Below are 4,731 nucleotides of genomic sequence, written 5' to 3' on the forward strand. Positions count from 1 at the left end.
AGGGTCACCGGCCCCGCTCCTGCCCCCATCCCGGGATGCAGCTATGAATAGCCTGAGCCGATTAACCTGGCGGAGGGGGGAAGACACCGAGCGAAGCAAACTTACATCCTCCGCGGCCATAGGTAGGACATCCTCGGAGTCCAGCACCTCGATTTCTTCCGCCTCCGCGCTGGCAGCCACAGCAGGGGAAGAGCTGGCGTGAGGCTCCGGCAGCTTGTCTCCCATGCTTGGAAACGGTCCCCCTTCAGCCCCCGCCCCCCCCCCTTCTCCCCAGATCCTTAAAGAAATTAAACCTAGCTGCTGCTTGGCAAACTTTCAAGCGCAGCCGAGCCTGCCTTCATGACTCCCGCAGCCGGCAGGGGAGGAAATCCTCCATCCAGGGAACATCCAATTAGCGCGGGCAGCGCCGGCGGGCGGCATCATCCCGGCGGCCGAGCTCCGGCCGGGGCACTGACCCCTCCCCGCCCGCCGCCGCCCGCCCCCGCGGCCGGGCGGTGCCCCCGGCCCGGGCACGACGGGCGCCTCCCCCGAGCCATCGCCCGGGGACGGGGGTCCGCCCTTCCCGGCGCGGGAGAGCCCCCGGGGGCTCTGGGAGACAGAGCCCGGAGCTGCGGCACGTCCGAGGATGCGGCTGGGCGGCGGCGGGGGAGCAGCCCCGGGGGGAGCAGCCCCGGGGGGAGCAGCCCCGGGGGGAGCAGCCCCGGGGTCCCTGCACCGCCTCCCCCGGGGCGACCCGCCGAGGATCGGCCGTGCCCAGCGCCGGGCAGCCCCTGGTTCGGTCCCAGCCCGGTCCTGCCCGCGGGCAGGTGACCAGGTAACTTGTCCCTCCCGGAGAGTCCCACCGTGAGGGGCTGGTGTGGGGGTTTACATCTTTTACCGTAACGACTCGTTCCTGTATACCGGGATGGGTAATTTAACCATCTGGAGCCCGGATTAGGAAGTTGAGGAATGCCCTGACTGCAGGCAGAAATCCAGCAGTTTTAGCTTCTTCCAGTGAAGCACAGAAATAGCAGGTCGGCAAGGGGGAAGGGCGAGCAGAGCCGGGCTGAGCCACATGGTGCCAGTGCCTCTGCTTGCTGCTGTACCGACAGCCACAGCCAGCCAGAGCCAGAACACAGAGAGGGTCCAGCACCACAGGCCACGTTTTCTGGGTGCAAAGATCCAAAACCAGCTCAGCCACAGCTCAACCACAAGGACAGAACCAAGCTACAAGTCCATCTTTTCTATACAAATTTGTTTAAACAACAGACGACGACAACAACAATTAAAACCAAACGCAGCTGGAATACCTCTGAAAAAGGAATAGGATCTTCCATCCTGCAGAAGCGAAGCAAAGAGGTAAAACCACGACCTTTGGACCCGAAGAGCAGAACTTTTCTACCTCAGGATTCAGGCGGGAAAATGACAACAAAATAAAAGCTCTTCTGGGGTCTCCAGTGCAACTGATGAACAGGAGAGGTTCTGCCCCTTAAGGACCATCACCTTGAGCACAGCATCCACTTCTGCCTTGCTCTAGAGCCTGTCCAGCCTGCTCTCCCAAAGCATGAGAACAGGAGACCAAATCCAGCACTTCTGAGAAACACTAACCCACTTCACTCATACAACACCACCCCTGCCAAAATATTCCAGGCACTAAGCAGCTATTATAAAAACAATCTCTTTTTGACTCAAAAACTGAACCTCATCAAAACTTCAAAACAGATGGATAAGCAAAAATATGCTATGCCAACAGAGAGAAACAGCAATCATTTAAAGATGTCTGTAGGGAGGAGGGAAGCGAGTTTTTAAAGCAAAGAGAGAATAAATGAGCTGAATTTCAGGGGTAACAGGTTCCACACAGTTGGGGACTGTATTGTCTCTGATTCCAGATGCTGGTGGGAAAATGCCAACCATGAAGTGTAACATGAGTGCAATCAACAACAGGGAGAACCCCAAAACCTTATCTTAACACCAAACTCCCACTAAACTGAAATTCAAACTGCTGCAAAATTACAAGTTCATTTCTCTCCTCTAAGGAATGTTTTTCACTAGTGGTAATGATAGTTTGGGTTTTTTTTCAGGGAAATGTCTCTGCACATTGCACATATGAGCTGGTGCTGTGCTATAATCATCACAGAAAGGAAATTAACAGTATTCTAATGAGGAGTTTTGTTACAGACAAATTATCATCTTGCAAGTCTGTGAGAGCCTCTTAATTTAGAATGTCATTTCTCCCCACTGCATACCCTGGTGAGTCTACCTTGGAAAACAGTAATTGCTAGAAAAACTGGGGAGCTGGGGGCACCCCAGAGCAGATGCAGACAGAACATGGAAGGGCTTCAGAAGAAACTGAGACAGAAGGAACTTGAGATTATAAAACCTACTCCATTTTCACATTCAGTAATGTAGGCAACCTTTTATATTCCAAATACTGCAAAGAAAATGTAGATATACATCCTTCCTGCATTGGAACTGGCGAAAAAGGTCAGCTCATGAATATGCAATAAAAACCCCTCAAAGTAAGGACCCAGCCAACATCTGCTAGCTAAGCCTCCTGGAACAAACCTGAACAGTTTGTTCACAGGTCCTTTTTCCACTCAAAGTAGCCCCAAAGGGCTTTTACAAAACTGCCCAGCTCTCACAACTGGAGCTACATGGAGCAACCCACCCAGCTTGATTTCCATATCAGAGTTCAGCCCAGCCAGCCCAGGGAGGAAGGAAAATGAGGTATTTGGGATCAGAAACCCAAAATGCTGCACCCAAACACAACCCCAGGAAGAAATAAGACAGCACATACACAGCTGGGACTGGATCAGACCTGTCAGATTAACCCCTTCAGGCTCACGAGAACGGCTAAAAATCTTTAAAAATCACGGATGGTTTGAGATTGGGGTTTAAACTGAGTCCAAAAGGTAACAGTGGCAAAGGGCTCTTTGAGCATCAGTGCTGGGACAACACAAGTTTAGAATCAATATGAATTAGACTCTGTGTTCTGCCTTTTGGCTTCTCTATGACTCATGGATACTTTCCCTCCTGAAGAGAAGGAATAGTGGGAAAAAATAACATCCAACCTCTTGTCTGATTCCTAACTTGTGTTGAAAGCCTGTCCTCCTGACCCTCCCTATTCCCCATGTTAGAGTTTTTTCAAGTCCAGCACTGAAAAAGCAGGCTCTAGCCTTTCCACCTGCAGCTCTCTTCTGCCCCAGCTGTTATTCGTTGCAGCTGGTTCTAATTGTCTTTTTGGTTATAGCTGGGGAAATAATTAAACCTGCTATTAGTCCTTTTTTGGGGTGGTTGTCTTAAAAGGGAGCCCTCCTTTTAAATACCCTTTAGGGGTATTTAAATAATACCTTTATTTAAATAATAACCGAATACCTTTAGGGTATTTAAAATGTCTCTCTGCCCCTTTTTAATGTTACCTGATGGGATCACAGCACAGGTTCATTCTGAATCAAAAGAACTATTTGAAATGGAGACCAATTAGTAATTCAAGGTTAATTTCCAACATAAAATCAAGTCTTGCTTACTATAATTCCTGAACTGACAAGCTTTCAGACCAGAGGGTCAAAGCCGAGGGGTGAAGGATGTGTCTCCAAGGAAGAATAATCAAGGTCTTTGTCCTCTGAGTGACTTTACATCATGACAAGGCAACTCATGGAGTCATCTCAGACTGAACTGAGATGGAGTCTGGTTGTGCAAAATACAATGAAAGAAGTTGTTAGGAAACCCTGCAGGACCAGAGGGAAGAAACCAAATCACTGCTAAGAGTGAACGGACCGGGCTGCTGCTCCTTCTCCCCAGCACTTAACAGCAACAGCTCGACTTTTTGGACTTTCTTCTTTATGCGCTCCATGAGTAGAACAGTTTCCCTTTCGGTGATTAGAACCCTCACAGGGTCCGGGAGGGCTTGGCCAGCGGCACGGGGACATCGTGGCTCTTACCTGGGGCTGCCTCAGAGAACACCGCCCGCCCGAGCGGGGCCGCAGCAGAGCTGGACACCAAGACCTGTGTCTCTTCCCTAGGCCAATTCCTCACCCCGAACGCGTGGAGAAGGGCTGTTTAATGACAGCCGGCGGTGCTGCGCTCCGTCCCTCACCTGCGCGGGCAGGGAGCGGGGCCGTGAGGGCGGGTGGCCCCTCAGGGCGGGGGCGGTTCCCGCGCCTCCCTCAGGGCCGTGTGGGGCGGCCCGGGCAGCCGCCGACCGGCAGAACCCGCTCCCCGCCGGGCTCCGAGCGCCGGTCCCGGGCTGATGGGAGTGTTCCGCAGGGCAGATCCGATCCCGATCCCGATCCTGCCGGTGTTCGGGAGCTCGGCAGCGTTTCCCGCTCCCGCCGGGCCCGTCCGCTCGGCGGCAGCGCCCCCTGGCGGCCGTTCCCGGCTCCTCCTGGAGTCCCTGGGATCCCTCGGGAAGGTCCCTCGGGAAGGTCCCTCCAGAGTCCCAGGAATCCTCCCAGCTCCCCGGGAACGCGGCACCGCCGGCGCCTGTTGAATTGCAAATAACAAAGTCCACGGTCGCTTGTTGGTATTTCAGCTTTCGAGTATCATAGAAGTCACTTTGGTCTGGTATAAATTAGAAATAAGCCTCTAGTGGAGGCAGCACGGTCATGAGAAGGATCAGAGAAACCACAGAGCAGAGACGTGTCACCTCCAGGCACTGAGGGCACCGAGAGCCTCTCACATAAAGGACAAAGTTTTGTTGAACTCCTCTTTTTAAGGGCAGAGGAAGGGAAAGAAAAAGAAGATAAACACAAA

At 52.8% G+C, this 4,731-nt stretch overlaps 1 protein-coding gene across 3 annotated transcripts in view; it reads right to left on the reverse strand.

Moving 5' to 3' along the window:
- The window catches only part of RHBDL3 (rhomboid like 3), a 64,177-nt gene extending 60,190 nt beyond the window's left edge, over positions 1–3,987 (reverse strand). For 2 of the 3 annotated variants that reach the window (XM_027654391.1, XM_027654390.1), the window contains exon 1: positions 106–244. In XM_027654391.1, the coding sequence (XP_027510192.1) occupies positions 106–225 (120 nt within the window). In that variant the 5' untranslated portion in view covers positions 226–244. Of the gene's footprint in view, positions 1–105; positions 245–3,920 lie in introns of those variants that run through there. The other variant, XM_027654394.1, reaches the window with a different exon arrangement.
- Between the last annotated feature and the right edge of the window lie 744 nt (positions 3,988–4,731).

The sequence above is a fragment of the Corapipo altera genome, unplaced genomic scaffold (genome assembly GCF_003945725.1).
Source record: "Corapipo altera isolate COAL_440 unplaced genomic scaffold, ASM394572v1 343, whole genome shotgun sequence".
NCBI lineage: Eukaryota > Metazoa > Chordata > Aves > Passeriformes > Pipridae > Corapipo > Corapipo altera.